Here is a 15,298-nt window from a genome sequence, read left to right as displayed (position 1 = left end):
ATATATATATATATATATATATATATATATATATATATATATATATATATATATATATATATATATATATATATATATATATATAAACCAAAAGCTTTTGACACTTGGTCTCACGAACGGAATCACATGTACAGCCGTTTACTTCCTGATAGTCCGGCACTTTATCAAGCTTTTTGTTAATACGGTTTTCTTTGTTTTTTTTTAGGTGGGAATTATCTGTGTAAAGAATCACGGGAAAATAAACGGTATCGGTCACCAGGATCACGCAAGCTGGCCGATATCATCGGTGTAGACACGGGTGGACCAGGAAGTCGACGGCTTGGCGAATGTGGTCATACGCCTGAAGAGTATACGAAGTTCAAGGTTGTCTTTGATGGCAGTGTGCATATTTTGGATTTTTATGGTTGTTACTGGACGTAACCTTAGAAATTTATTCATTATTCATATTTTTCAGGATCTTGTGGAACGAATGTTGACGTTTGATCCACGGGAACGTATCGGGCCGTACGCTGCAGTTAGACATCCCTTTTTTTTGCGTAGAACTGATGAGTGTGTAAGTATGGGTTCTGCTATTGCTTCGCACTCCAGAACCTTGCAGCAACCAGTTACAATATCCAGTAATGTTCAGGTCAATACATCACGTACAGTAAGTCACATTATCGTGTGTAGCAATTTAAGCAGTTTAAAAAACCTCTTAACTTTTCTTCGTCCTCTTTTTTAGCACTTTCAGGTTGCACAGCCTCATTTTATTGAGGAGCACTCGCTCAATCAGATGGATTGCGCTGACTCTAATGCAGTCATAGCTCACCCGCAACATATACAGTTACCGCAGCTTAACCAGGTACTTTTTGTGGTTTTTTTAGGCATATTAGTTTCAAACGCTGTCGATATAAACTATCTTTTTACAAAGAATCATGTATTTTGTTCGAAACTTCAATGTTCCTCAGCACGATTTCTAAGGAAATTTGAAAAATTTTTATTTTTACCCTTTTTTAAGACGTAACGACAAATGATGCGGTCAGTGAGAGAACCAAATAAAAAAGGTTGAACTCGATTAAGATTTGTTGTCCATAGCTGTTGTCCTTATACTTTTCTGCGGTTTCAGGTTGTTGGTCAGCCAAATAATTACCAACAACAAACAGGATCAGCAAATCAAAATTTATTTCAGTAGGTATTATCTGGCAAGTAATGAATGATCTACAAATAACTGAATTTGATTCTTAGATGATTTCATTAAGTTTCTTACAGAATTGCTCAACCTCTCGGTTTGTTACCTCAACAAATGCAACAGGGACCGAATCAAAATCAACAACAGCATCAGTCAAGCATTTCGAATATGTCTAGCACGCAGCATCAATTGCAAGCTCCTCCGCATTTCGTATCTAGCTTGCAGAACTCAATTTGGACATCTCCTGAACAGGGTGACGATACTCGTTATGGGCATCATTCTCAACCTTCGTCAAATCTTCAGCCGTCTCAAAGGGTTAGAGTTCATGTTGTGAATATGGTCGCCATAGATGCCCAGATTTTTTCACAGTATTCTCAGAATTAAGGAGATATGTTCATTAAGTGCACGTGAGAATCTCCTTCTTTATCTGAATCTCCTGAAATTCGTGCCATTTAGTTTTTGCCCATCGTACAATATATGCAGATGTTAGGTATTAATTTTTTCTATCTTTTCATACATAAGTCGCATTTCAGAATTCACTTTTGCCACAAAGTCGCAATCTGAGTTTTGATGGAACAGTAGGTAATGGTCAGGTACCACATCAGAGTCGTATGCATTCCGCATCAAACAGTGCTAGAGCAAATCCAACATCAGTTCTGTTTCCGAATAACTTTACACCGCAAGCCCAACAGCACCAACAAACAACAGCCCAAACTGGTTTAGCATCAAATTCAACAAGCACTGATTTCTCATAATGGTCTTATTTTGTTCCTTTTGTATTCCGCCCTATTTCTGTTTTATTTTAATTGTATATTTGTACCGTTTCAGTGCTTTCAAAATTTATGTTTCAAAACAATTGTACTGGTTTTTCTGTTTTAAGTAATTGCAAACTTGTGATCATTTTATTTTCTATTATCGCATTTTTTATTTCGTAATATCTTCGTACTTTTTATTTCATATATTTTGCTTCCATATTTTTCATAACCGGATTTCGATATGTTCGATTTATTTATACGTTACGCTTTCTTGAGTATTAGACGTTTATGCTTACAAAATTTCTCCTGCAGTGTTCTTGTACTTACCTGTTGCTTAGTATTGCGCAGTTATCCGCAGTTTTATTTACCATCTTATCCATATGTTATTTTGAACTATAATCTTGTATGGAATTATTTATCTGCTAACCTTTTTATGGTTTAATGCATATGCATATCAATTTATGTTGCAATTTTGATTAACGAATGCACGTGCATATTTTCGAATCGCTATTTCAGTTTTAACTTGTAGTCTAATATTCCTTTTTTTGAGGTAGCGAAATATATAGCTTGTATGTCAAATTTTGAAGTTGAAATGTTGTAAATTTTTGTTTAACTGTTACGGGCAAGGCAAGATTATCCCTGTGTCAGTTTGCTTCTTGTATCAGCTTTTTTTTTTCTTCTGAAGCTCCATTGTATATACGATTTCATCAGTTCGATCGCTCCTCATGTTGAAGTATTGTGCTTGACTTTTTGTTTCTATGAATTTTTTTCCTATTTTCAACGCTTTTTTCTAAACATGAGGAGTCAATCATCAACAGCAAGTTTAAAATGTGCGGTTAATTAATAAGCGAATATACTTATATGCAGATGTATGCCCAATACCCATACATCGTGATGATTGATACTATACATATAATATTGATTGATATTATGCACAATATATGATACGTACTGATTGAAAATTCTCTTTATTCTTGAAGGAAGGAAACAGTTCCAGAGAAATTTGCAAAAAAATTTTCGTTGTGCCAAATTGCTTCAAATAACAAATAGAATCGATTACCAGTGAAATAATGATCGATTATTATTTTGATAAGTTACATTGATTGATATGTTGTTACTCTGATCAATTGTGTTTTTAGGTGCTAAATTGCTAACCGTGTTTTTTTTTCTTTTCTTTTTTTTTTTTTTGTAATTGTTCACTTGCATATGCGACTATCCGATACTTTGCGTAGTTCTTCTCTATGTTCTCAAGTCATTCTTCCTGATCTTCCGCCATTCTCTTTTCTGAAATACCTACTGTTTAGATGGTCGAAAGATCCATAGGCTTTCCCTGAATTCCTATTTCATACAGCTTCCTAATTTAGTAAATATCTTATAGAAGCAAAAATCCTGAAAATTGAAACCGGTATGGGATATCTTCAAAATAGTTTCATAACTATTTTACATCATTTTGTTACTAAATAGCTCACATCGTTAAAATATTGTCATTTCCAGAATCGGGGATATGCGTTATCTTTTTAGAAAATTTGAATAAAGTTTGCAAAAGCTAGGATGTTTTTTTTTTCACGTTTTCAGATTGTAATTGTGTGACTTTCTTTGATCTTATGCTGCAAGACATATGATTAAATATCTCAAATTAGTAGAGATTTTGAGTGTTCTTTCGGCTTTTTGATTGTTCAGCAAAGTCTTTGACTCCAAAATGTTACACGAACCACTATATGTGCGCATATTGGCGAGACAGCAAGTTTTTTTTTGCTAGTTTTCGGTTCCGTATGGGAATGAGCAGACGCTATACCATCTACCTTCACATCATTTAGATTCGTAGTTGGCTTCATTTAATTTTTCATTGCTTGGAATGGTAGAAATGCGACTAGCGGTACAGTATCTGACAGGGATGCACAATGGGATATCATCATGTGAGAGTTGGTTCTCATTGATGCATTTTCTCTTAATCATTACGATGTCAACTCATCCCGTTTCTCTTCAGATGTTTGTTTTTGTTATTCAAAAAAGTATATCTGTTCTTACTCATTCATTTCCATATTTCCAATCAACTGGAAAGGATGACTGTTTAATGTTTGAATGGGCCGGGAAATTAACTTTTTTGATCTCAATTCTGTCAAGGATGAAAAATTGGTGTGAATATAAAAACTATGACAAAGTTATGATTGCAAAGTCGTAGCATATTACGATTTCCATGAACTTTTTCTTCTTTCTTTCGTGATTCTTTTCACTGTTGTAAAGGAGCGCGAAAGGGAAGATGAATAGTTTCTTATATTTTTCCACATCATCAATTGGAATAATTCACTGTCTGAGAGGAGTTGTACCTTTTTTCGTTTCTTTATCTATCTCTATGCATTAGTTTCTTTTTTTTCTCAATCGAAATGACAGGTGGGATCCAGGAGCGCCATTTCATCTTATATATAAAGGAGTCATCATTCAAAACAAACTGATATGATCTAAAAGTGAATATGACCTTATGAAAACAGACGAAAGATTTTGGAGCTTATCAAAAAAAAAAAAGGAAAAAGTAGAATTCAGATGAGCGGAGAAAGTTAGCATTTTTGTTGAAAAATGAAGAAATGACATTACAAGTATGACTTGGTTTTATCACTAAATATTTGTGCGGTTGGTTTTGTAATTGAAATCTCAATTGATTCCCGGGAGAAGGAAAATTATTTGGCTGTATTGCAAATGCTAAAAATGCATGGCAAGTATTTAAATCGTATTAAATTATCGAAAATTTTTCTGCTCGTAATGTAAACAACAAATGTTATTAATAATGGATGATGTAATTATGTTTGTTTACCATGTGACAATGTTACTGCGACAAAAAATTATATTTACCATAGCTGCTTTGACATTTGGAAATCCGATCATTTCCTGAAACAATTTTCATTATTTCTAATAATTTTATAGTCATATAAAAATTGAACTTTTCTGTTGGTATTCTTTTCCTAGTTTCTGCCTTTGACTATTGTTAGTAATGAATTGATTATTAAGCATTTGAACCAACATTTCCTTTTCCGGAACACCGATAGTGACTTTTTAGGCGTTATGCCTGCTCGAGAAAATACTCTTGCTAGTTCACCGTTTCTTTCCTTTTGTTCAGTTGTATCAAAACCACCAATAAACATTCCATTGACATATAGCTGTGGTACCGTTCGAATCCCACCAGTTCTGCGTTTGAGATATTCCTGCAAAAAGTGTGCAATTTCAAAAAGTAGCCAGTGTCAAGTCTGCAACAGGTAGATTTTTAAAAGATATGCTTTATTATAACTTTGCGGTGGAGTTTGTATGATAGAATGAAGTCTTCCAACGTTTCATCGGTACTTTGGTTAGCATCAAGTTCCAGTATCTGTTTTGTATAATTTAATCTCTGGATGTTATTTACCTAGCAATCGATGTGATTTTACCAGTAAAAATGTAATGAAGCATCAGATCAACGATTTTTGCAGGAAAGCCACATTTATTTTTAATGAATTTCCTTATGAAGATATAACAAAAGAGGAAGTCAAAAAATTAGAATCTAGAGAATTCATACTTTATTAAATGCTTGCTTAAAGTAAAGTAACTGCGCAACACACAACGTAGCAAAAGGTGTTTCAATTAACAAAATCCTTCTTTTTTAATAGATTTAAAATTAGAGTTTATGTTTATTTTGTTATTTTGCTTATAGAAAGACAGTAAAAATTTTGCAAATTAGGCGAAATTTGTCCTTCAGTTTGTGAATTTCGCAGTTCTGAAATTTCAGAATTTTGAAAATGTTTTTAAATCTTAGTTCATTTTAAAAATATAAAAATAATCATTTTTTTGACACATTGTAATACCTAAAATATCCTTGCACTACTTTTTACTATCTGCTGCAAATTGAAATGATCACTGTAGTTGTCAAGGAGAATAAAGTTTGGTTTGAGAACGATTGCCTCAAACTGTTTCCAGCTATTTATATCATATGGTACTTGCAGTATATATTAACTTCTTCTTATCCAATGCATCAACTACGAAATAGTGGATCGAAATTTTCGATATTTCGTTTCTGGGTCATATTTAAGGAGAGTTTGTTGAAGTTTTCTGTATAATGAAGAATAAATATATCGCACATCATGGTGGGATATGACTGCAAAAAAATACTGCTAAATCATGATTAGATGGGAGTTAATGTTGTCAGAGATATATATCATCGAGTTACTACAACAAAACCATTACTTAGCTTGGATTTGGCTTGGGTTGAGCTTTACTATGAAGCGAAGAATTTAGATATAATGTTTGAGCATAGAAAATAAAACAAAAAAAAACCTCTTTTGTACATACACAGAAAATTTGGAAATTAGTAATGATGCTTACTTCAAAAAACACTAAAAAAATAATAATTGCTTGGAGAAAGCTGTACTTAAGAGTTTGCGTGATATTCAAAAAGTATACACCAATTGCGCAGGAGTATTCTACTGATTATGAGTTTATCAATTTACCGGCAATCGATAGTTGTCGTCAAATATCACTGCTTCAATTCACAACTACGCCAATTTGATCTCATAAAACAATATTCTTTCTATTGAAATTTGTGCAATAACGATTAACCAGTGTGGTGTAATGTTCAAAAGAGGGTTCCTCAGGAAGTTCTTTGATTTAACTTTTCCAATTAGCGGTTTTCACATAGTTTTGTTCCATTTCTTTCTATGCTGACAAACACCTTTTCTCCCAGATGAAGCGAAACGGTAAAATGAAGAACAATAACGTGGACAAAGAAGTAACATAAATTATAAATTGTAGTAATTTGCAATTTATGCTTCCATTTTCCATTACAGATGCTAAGTGCTATTTGATTAGGTACGATTTCCTTCATTATTTGACCAGAAAATGAAAATTTTCCACCCATAATGAAGAATGATAATAGAATGAATCGCTTTCAGCTAAATTAGAGTTCTTTTCAGGTCTTTAGGAAAAACATCATCGATGAAGATAATTTAGACAATTCTATAGACAGTTATTGCAAAAAAATAGTTCCACAAAGAGATGTTTTTGCAAATACTAAAACAATATTTTTTTTTTTTGGAAATTAATTTTGTTTGATGAAATTCAGTACGTATAAAAACACTTTTTTTGAATCTTAGAAATTACCTGAATCAACTGCATATCGGGTTCAAGATTAAGCTCCATAACTTTCTTGTCCTTGATATTATATTTTTCTATTAATTGTTTCAATCTAATGCTGTATGGGCAGTAAGTTTTCGAAAAGAGCACCACTTGGTGGTTTTGTATCATTTTTTCCAAATACCGTTCCACACTATACCTGCGATTTCCACTGATTTGATGGAAGTGTAACTAAAACAAACCCAAAATTATTGTTTTATCAAATGCTATTCAATTTTTATTTATTCACATGAAAAAATATTGAATGAATTAAAAGCTTTGACTACTATCTACAGATAGGCAATCAAAAACTTCGGACTGTATTATTAAATGAGCGGCAATCAAAAAATTTAAGTCGCGAAAAAGTAAAAAAAAAAACTCGAATTCTCATTTTTACGTAATTGCACCACTAGGAATTTCGGATATTCGATATTAAAACAATTCTACAGGAAATGAACAGAAATTCTAGTACTTATGACTGCCCTATGAAACTGAATTAACCTTAGGTAAATTGGCGATATTCGTTATTTGAAAGCTCAAAGTAAGCGTTTTTTGGCTTCACTGAGAAAGAATTTCCTTCGGATTCTTAATATTGATATTTCTCGTTCAAATTCTAGTTTCTTATTTGAATTCTGCCTTTTCAACGAATGTTAAATTTGTAATTTTTAATAACAATTTTATGAATATGTTAAATTATTACCATCATCAGGAAGATTGATAGGAACAATAGTGAATGCATCATGATTCGAAGGACATATGATAATGCTATGTATAAATATGATTAAACAAAAGCAAATCCAAGATTAAGATGAAATTGAGTAATGTTGCACTACAGGGGTAGGTAACGTTCAACCAGTTGTTTTAACGAAAAGCTGTCACTTATCAAAAAGCTCATTTGCTGTCGTATGTGACTTACAGGAACTTCATGATATCACACTCCTGCAGTGGACATTATGATTCTTATAATATTATGTCTGATCTTGAAAACTAAGCATTTTAACATTTTAAACCATTATCAGCTCAGAAAGTACGTAGCCAATGAATTACTAAACTAGCTACAAAAAAATTAGTGGTTGTCTGAGAAGGATAGTATAATTGTAATGGGATCATAAATGATGCGTGACTGCAGCATGCAAGAAGTATAGCTGCAGAGTTAAATGCGTCAACACTAACACTGCTTATATCTGCAAAGGTTACTGTGTCATTCTGAATGTTTAATCTATTTAAATAGTTCAGAAAAGTCGGACATTTTCATTTCATAAACTAATATGGAGTAGTTTCAAAAGACGGGTTGAAAGTGTAATGCGTTTGTCTGCAGTGAAGAGAAAGTGAAATCAAACCTATCATTGCGAATAGTAGAAAGATAGTAGTGCAACATGAGTGGATATTGTAACTGCATCATCATGCAAGTAAATCGGCGCAAACTGGCACGATTAGAAACAAAAAGAAAAAAAGAAGAAACGAGAAGCATCAGTAGACGACGGATAGAGCGACTTTAATCACAAACGGCAGATGACAATAGTTGCGAAGTGTGCAGAAGGAAGAAGAATGAGAGGAAGTCATCGGAAATAGAATTTTTAGAAATTAGCGGTTCATCCGGCTTCCTTCTCATATTTCTCTCCACTCAATCGCCAACATTTAATGTTAATAACCATTATCGGCCAATTTTCCGAATCGCTGTCGTTTTCAACCTAATGCTTCAGTTTCATCTTTCAGATTCTATAATTCTCCAAGCATTTCCGTTGCCTAATGTATTTGAACTGGTTTTTTAATCGTAATTTTTTTTTCAGGAGAAGAGGAAAGTTCACTCATTAATTGTTTTATTCGAGACTACCTATAGCGTCAACAAAGATTAATGAAGCAGGTGAAGTTCCCAGTTTCAAGTAAAAATAATGCAGTCAAATGGGTAAAATATGTCGAGCGTTACAACGAAAATTAAAGTTTGGTCCAGAAAAAGCTGGTATAAACAAGTTGAAAAACAGAACATCATAACACAGGGAAAGTTTTTCCAGTTTTTTTTACTGATTTCAGCTTCAAGTTATTTTCCTTCTTTAGGGGCTGACAAAAAAAAAAGAAAAAACAAATTCATTAATGAAAATTGGGGAAATTAACGCGAAGTAATTCTTCCTGCGTTTTTATCTCTTCGAAATTCTTCGTTTATACTGAAATAAATTAGCTATTAACTGTGTATTTCAATAGTGTTTAGCACGTTGACTTTCACACCTGCCGGCAAATGGAAAGTAGGAACATTTGAAATTATTGTAAGAATATAAATGTCAACACTCGGTATTTTTTTATTGGGCATTTCCTATTTCCGGTATTACAAATTGATGTTTAATGCCCATAAAATCATGAAGGGAAATGCAGACGAGAGTTACAAGCTCAAAGTTGTACACGATATACAAATCAAATTTTCAACCGAATTTCTGAATTTTTGATACTGTTTGCTATTCAGATGTCGTATGTCACAATGAAGTAAGATTTCTAAGTGTTTCTCTCTGTGTTATGCAAATTTCAAAAGTGCTAATCGAGAACATTTAGAATTGTTATTATGTGGACAATTCTCCCAGAAATGTTAAACGGTTTCGTATGACAAAACGTAAACCCATTCTCAAAAAAAAAGTTAGAAAAAAACTTAAGAGAGAAAAAAAACGAAATCATATAGTAAAGCTAAAAATTGAAGAGGAAAACATTTTTACTGGATGGATTTCATAAAAGTAAAGAAATGAAATGTTCAAATTGTTCAAATTTTTCAAACAGTGAAAGTTTGAAATGCTATATAATTCCATGATCGTGTAATCAAGCATTCCTTTATAAACAGATAGCAGTCTTCCCTCCAATTTTATATAACTAAAAAATTTTATAGGAAAGAATTGACATTGAGAAGTCCTTTTATGGCACAGATATAAAAATTTTGTTCCTTCCAAAAAGTACATCAAATATTTAGTAGGAGAAGCTTTTTTTGTGCACATAAATTCTTCATTATCTATTCCTTTTTGCTGCAACGTAATTTTTTTTTTCCTGCGTATATTACAATGTTATTACAACGTATCTGCTCAAAATTAAAAAAAAAAAAAAAATGGTTATGGATGAAATGAAACAAAGAGCGGAGAGCAACAAATCAAGTAATGCGCGAAATGCGAAACAGAAAACGGAAATACCTATTTTCTGTAAGGGAAAATAAAATTTTGTAGTTTGCTTAAATAATGCATAATCGCTTTCTTATTTACTGGAAGCATTTAAATAGAATATTAGTGAAGGATTTTCGCAATAGCCTATTTTTAAATTTTCATGATTTATTAAACTTAAAGTTCAAATCGATACGAATCTGCAACATTTAACATGAAAATGATGGCGGTAAGTGCAAATAAATGACACATTAATATTAAGATTCTGGACTAACGCTGAATAAAATGGCACTATGGATCAATCAAAATCAAGAAGACGCTAATAGCACATACATAATTGGAAAATGTGTCACAAGTTTAAATGCTATAAAGTGTAGTTTAGAAATCTAAAACTACTATTCTTTTTTATTCCTCTGTTGTTGTTTTTTTGGATAGTTTTGCCTCATTCTTTTAAGGGGATGGCGTTTTTGCTACTGTTAACTCGTTTAAAAAAAAAAAAAAAAAAGTTTTCATCAAATGATCTATTGGAAAAAATCATTTCAGCAAAATTTTTATTTTGGAAACTTTCAAGGCCTAGTGTTCTAGAAAAATGTTTTTTTGCTCAATTTAAATAGTGGAAAGCGTTGGAATTATTTGCAGAGTTTTTCGAATGACAATTGCAATGCAATCATATTAACTGTCAAGAAAGTCTTTAAAACCTATCAAATTCAAACATACTCATTGAAATCATTTATTTCGTCCGTCGCGGTTCATCCGTAAATCGTCTTAGCAATTACTTTCATATCATTATCATTCTGTAGTTGATTTTGCAGAGCTAATTTCTTCTCAAATTATTTAAGAAGATCGAAAAAATGAATTTATTTTACTTTTTCTCATTCAAAATTATCATAGCAATTTTACTACACCTTTCAAAGTATATCATTCCCAAAATCTGCTACTCTGCATTGATTTTTACAGAGATGAAAACTGTAACATAATTTATAATGAGAGTGAATTCAATAATAACAAGCTAATGACAAAGAAATTGTTTTTGGGACGCAGATCTTTTCAAAAAAAAAAGTCACGTCGTCAACCAATAATTTTAAGAAAAAGCACGACCACGGAGTCTGTTAGATTATTATGAAAAACAGTGCAAAAAAAAGGCTAATCTCACCAATAAATATGACGAATACAAAAAGCCTTTATTTTAGCTAACTTAGTATGTAATAGATATAAATTTCCAAAATTTTTTCCTATTTTCCATAATTACTGAGAGCCATTAGTATCAGTGTAAAACCAAGCGCTTTTTCATTGTTTGTATTAAGTCGAACACAGGAATTGAAAAGGATTAACAAATTGCAAGTAAAAGAATAAGATTTAGAAGTTAATTTTAACAAATTAAGAACAACATTAACGATGCAATCTGTACGATCATTTGAGATATTCAAAAAGTTAGGTTGAAAATATTTAAATAAAAAGTAAAAGCGTAGATTGTTTCGGTCCTGAGAATTTGTTACTCTTATGCTTTGCCACAGCCTTAGGTTTGAATTGAAATTTAAAAATTAATGCAAAAAGAATGTCTATTTTTGCTGTCTTTTAAAGTTGCTTTTCCTTTTGTTTCATATTTTATCACTCTTAGATTCTTAACAATGCTTCAGTTTTATTGTTATTGTATCACCCTGTATTGTAAGGAACTGCAAAAGATTGCCACCGGTTACACGCACTCCATTTTAAACAAATCATTGTCAGCATATTTTCTCCGCATACATATAAGCATACCAATAACAATTTCAGCGAGCATTCTGCCATTTGTATGTACCACACTGAAGTTGACATTTCCACATCGTAATAAGTCATTACTTTGCGGGAACTAATGACTGAAAACCGTTCCCTGTTTTTATTTTTGTTATTTAATTGAAAAATTAGCACATTTCAAAGAGCATGCACTAACGATTTGCTATTCCTCACTCTTCCTAGTTCTTTCTTCAGTTCTTTTGTCTAGCAAATAATACGAATTCAGTTATTCGATGATCGTTTTCGCCTCTTTTTGGGTGTTCTTCAAAATTTTTATACCAAATCTAATGAAGGTTATAGGACGATATAAAATAGAACACAAGACTTGGCACAAAACATATATGTATTAGATCAATACAGAAGCAACCGTCACTTTAAACCGCAAATTTTAAATTGTTTCAGTTAAACTCCAACATTGCTTTTAGTCGAAATATTAAAACAAATAAGCAGCGTATAATGAATTATTATTTAAAAGAAAAAAAAAACACAAGACATGAAATGTGCATTAAAATGATACAGTACCTTCTTTAGTAATCTATTTCATTATGAAACAGCAAATATTCACGAACTCACCACTACCCTTGGTCAACAGGAGAATTAAATTGCATTTGTCCAGCAAGCAGCAGCATGAATTTTAGGAAATGCGATTTATCGAAATTAATGCGATTTATGATATTTGTTAAATACTTTAAAATTTCTAGTATTTAAGCACTTCCTCTATCATAATTAAATTCTCCTACTTTCCACTGATTCCCAGATTTTAATTCTCGACAAATTTACAAAACTTTTAGAAATTTTCCTTCAGATGTGAATTTCAACGTTAAAGAGATACATCCCCGCTATTTCAGCATGTTGTGACTAAGTTCGATGAGTTCAGCTCCTGTTTTTGTTGCAGAATTGAAAGATGACATTGGAAGCAATTTTCCAAACCACTGGAATATTTCGGCATAATTTTAATAAATCGATCAAGAAAATATATGCATGAATGTTTTGCTAATTTCGTAATTGTTACTTGCTTCTGCTATAATTATCCCTAGAAAAAGTCTGAATTAGTTGAATAATTATGTATAAAATGAAAGCTGTGCAATAGATTTCGTCGAAACTTCCGATTCATCAAATGATGATATGCAGTAAATTACAAATTAATTTACAGACTAAAAGTTATTTCTAATACCTCTAAAAAAATCTTTATATTCTCAAACTTTGTTTCGCAGCTGATTTTGATTTTAATAATAATTTCTGTTGCAAATTCTGATTTCATCCAAAATTATATTTTACAATTGCCATTAAAGCTAATACAAAAAGACAAATTCATATAGATTCTGATTTTCAGTGTTGGCAATAAAGTGATCGACCGCCATGGGAGGGACAATAATAACTTTAATTAATTAAAGGGTGAAAAATGAAGTCAGATATCACGAATTCCATCATTATTTACTGAATGGTACTTAACGGTGCCAATATAAAAAGTTTTCCAAAAGTCAAGACATATAAAGAACGCTTTTTCAGGTTTTTTTGGAGCAGTAATTTTATTACTTGAATCATAGTTGAATGATCAAATTGTTGTTAAAGTTCTTCAAGCTAGTACAGATAACCAGTGGATCGAATCGAACTGTATTCACTGTCAACTACTGTACATAATTCTTAAATTTCATTCCTGTGAAAGAGACTTTGGGAAAAATTTGTCAATTTTTCTGGACTTGAGCTCCAGGAAATTACCCTATAAATCAATATACAGGCCTTAACAAGAAGAAATTTAATATTTAATGAAAGATCTAAAATTAACTTTGGTCCCAATTTTCTTGAATCTAAATCAAAAAACCATCACGTAGATGAAGGATCAGTTCATTTAGCTGGACTTAAACTTAAATTTTAAAATTACTCAATAATCTAAAAAAGTGGTTATTTTGGGATTATAAAAAATCATAAGACATAATTGTGAATGTAAACGGATGAATATATGTTCAAGATTCATGATAATCCATAGCAATGTCTAGTGATCGTTGCAGTTTTACGACATCATTCGTTGATAAGAGTAGAATATAACTAAGAATTCCTTTCTTATGCTTCTTCACTATTTCCCTTTCAACATTCCTTTTCAATTATCACAGTTTGTGCTTCTTATCTGATATTCACAAATTCAAAAGTCTCGCAAAATGGTACCATTAGATCAATTCGTATTTCAAACGAATTGATGTCACAAAGATAATGAAAGAAAGGAAGAATACCAATTTAATTCAGTTTGATACTTCATAAGAGATCGTGAACGAATTTCTGAAAATTTGTTCATTTCATTTGCCAACATTTTTTATACTTGCACTTCATCATTAGGGTTATTTCAAGAGATGAAAACTGATTGAAATATTAATTTTGCAGATGATCGATTGAGTTTTAGTTATTTTTGAATAAAGTGCAAAATGTTTTATTAGTTCTTAGGCAATAGATAAATAAAGTGTTTGGGATCCGTATGACTTCAGGAACGTTATCATACCCGTTACAGCTATTAGTCCAATGTTAGCAGGTGCAGTGCAACTTTCATTTGACAAGCGATAAGGAAAGAGGAGGCAGCTATTTTGGTTCAATGTAATTCCCGTAATTCTATGCATTGGGATGAAAACTTTTTGAGAAACACACCACAGATACACATATTTCGCATGGGAAAACAGAAAAGAATGCACTTATTGATTTCATCCATCCAATCCGACAAACACAAATCGTATGGATCGGAAAGAGCAGGAAGCACAAAGAGTATACATACAGATAGGAACGAAAGTTTTCGCTTTCCGTGAAAAATGAGTTGAAAGTTGGCACAGATAACAAGTGGCAGTCAAGATTGTTTAATAACGCTAAGAAAGTGGAGTCCTTACGATCAAATCTTACTTCCGACATCGAAACGATGGGCGACTATAGCTATGGTTTGTCCCGGGCGCAATCCACGACACTTCTTCACTCACACCGTCCCAGAATACTAGTAGTTTTTTTGTTTTGTTTTTTGATAGTTGTTGGATTTCACAATAAAGAAATTATCTGAAACACCATTCATTCTGCCGAATGGAACTAACCGGAAAATGCTTCTTTCGAAAGGCCTTTGGTTCTTTGCATATGTTTTGGACTATTAAAGCATTTTGATGTTCACTAAAATTCACCATTTCCAATTTACAGGTAACACGGGCAAAATCGGTGCCAGATCTTGTGAATTATGTAAAAAAAAGCAACAAATACAAGCCTCAATGGGGCTATACATTCTGGCCTGACTATGACTTGGTAAGATCAAAAATCCTGATTGGAATTAAATCTAACATATCCATAAGGAATTTTTGTACATCAACATATCACAGAAA

The 15,298-nt window shown here is 32.0% G+C and overlaps 2 protein-coding genes across 2 annotated transcripts; one reads left to right on the top strand and one right to left on the bottom strand.

Annotated features, from left to right (window-relative positions):
• Nucleotides 1–126: 126 nt before the first annotated feature.
• Nucleotides 127–1,923, top strand: LOAG_07332 (hypothetical protein; the record flags this gene model as incomplete). Its single annotated transcript, XM_003142865.1, has 7 exons — nucleotides 127–175; nucleotides 206–363; nucleotides 455–646; nucleotides 731–841; nucleotides 1,106–1,167; nucleotides 1,249–1,483; nucleotides 1,702–1,923. 7 exons carry the CDS (start codon nucleotides 127–129, stop codon nucleotides 1,921–1,923), a joined length of 1,029 nt encoding a protein of 342 aa, XP_003142913.1.
• Nucleotides 1,924–4,728: 2,805 nt separating this feature from the next.
• On the bottom strand, nucleotides 4,729–7,083 carry LOAG_07331 (hypothetical protein; the record flags this gene model as incomplete). The annotated part of the gene is made up of 3 exons (XM_003142864.1): nucleotides 4,729–4,806; nucleotides 5,001–5,120; nucleotides 7,045–7,083. The coding sequence occupies 3 exons, from the start codon at nucleotides 7,081–7,083 to the stop codon at nucleotides 4,729–4,731; spliced, it is 237 nt and encodes a 78-aa protein (XP_003142912.1).
• Nucleotides 7,084–15,298: the final 8,215 nt, after the last annotated feature.

This window comes from Loa loa (assembly GCF_000183805.2).
Source record: "Loa loa unplaced genomic scaffold supercont3.43, whole genome shotgun sequence".
NCBI lineage: Eukaryota > Metazoa > Nematoda > Chromadorea > Rhabditida > Onchocercidae > Loa > Loa loa.
Note: the sequence above shows the minus strand (reverse complement) of the source record. Positions and strands in the feature narration are given on the sequence as shown.